General features: G+C 40.4%; 1 protein-coding gene across 1 annotated transcript; it reads right to left on the bottom strand.

Annotated features, from left to right (window-relative positions):
- Nucleotides 1-435: 435 nt before the first annotated feature.
- On the bottom strand, nucleotides 436-981 carry ASCL3 (achaete-scute family bHLH transcription factor 3). The gene has a single exon (XM_006885428.1). The coding sequence runs from the start codon at nucleotides 979-981 to the stop codon at nucleotides 436-438; it is 546 nt and encodes a 181-aa protein (XP_006885490.1).

The following is a 981-nucleotide window of genomic DNA, read 5'->3' as shown; positions in this document are numbered from 1 at the left end:
AAAGATGGGTTATATAATGTACGTATACTGCATTGAAGTAGATGAGGGAGAGAACTGTTTAAAAGGGATGTGTGATTAGGTATTATTGTCATGACAGAAATCCAGAACAAAGGCTGCATAGTGGAGTGGACCTGGGGGGAAGGATTGTAAAACTAATGAAATAATTTTCCTTTTACTTTTCAAAGAGAAGAGTGTACTTGTACAATGAATGAATGAAAATCCAAAGTCTCTGTAAATTTTCATTAAAATTAATTTTTAAAAAAGACACGTTATTGTGATGTGTAGCATGTGTCAAATCCAGTTAAGCAATAGCCACCATAGGTTAGCATGTGAGCTCTATACCTACACAGAAATTACAGTTAGGGAAAAGTGTTGAATGATGATAGAAGAAATCCCATGTTGTGAAATTATTTGTTTCCATTTGGAAATATTGAGTCAAACAATTCTGAAGATGCAATCGGTTTGGTGGCTGCTGGTGGCCATTATGGTGAATCCTTTCCCAGGGTTGTCTTTGGTTACAATCTTTTCTGGGTACAGAAGAGACTGCAGGTAATTAATATACTTGATTGCAGCCCTGAGGGTTTCCACTTTGCTGAGTCGTTTCTCTAGATACTCCTCTGGCAGATGATGGCGGAGTTGGGCATAGCCTTCATTGACACATTTCACGCGCTGCCTTTCACGTTCATTCCTTTTCCGAATAAAGGCTGGTCCATAGGAGTAGTCACACCTTCTGTAATTTGGATAAGGCATTGGGAAAGAGAAGGGGCGTGGATCACCGTAATTTTCCATGATCACAGTGTCACTGGAAAAAGGCAATAATGGCAGCTCTTCAGGATAAGGAGATGGCACTGTGGTCTCAGGATACATGTGGAACATGACCATAGGGTCCAGATAAAAGGACCGGGTCAGTTGCAAATGGGCAGAATCAGGGAAGACAGACAGATTGTCTTGTAGATTAGAGTAGCTTCTACTGTCCATCAT

This window comes from Elephantulus edwardii, unplaced genomic scaffold (genome assembly GCF_000299155.1).
Source record: "Elephantulus edwardii isolate Elephantulus edwardi_28Jun2011 unplaced genomic scaffold, EleEdw1.0 scaffold00044, whole genome shotgun sequence".
Taxonomy (NCBI): domain Eukaryota; kingdom Metazoa; phylum Chordata; class Mammalia; order Macroscelidea; family Macroscelididae; genus Elephantulus; species Elephantulus edwardii.
This window is presented reverse-complemented; position numbering and strand designations above follow the sequence as displayed.

Bases quoted from the DNA above. Each gene is read 5' to 3' on its own strand.
- ASCL3 (XM_006885428.1), bottom strand. From the start codon at position 981: ATGATGGACAGTAGAAGCTACTCTAATCTACAAGACAATCTGTCTGTC.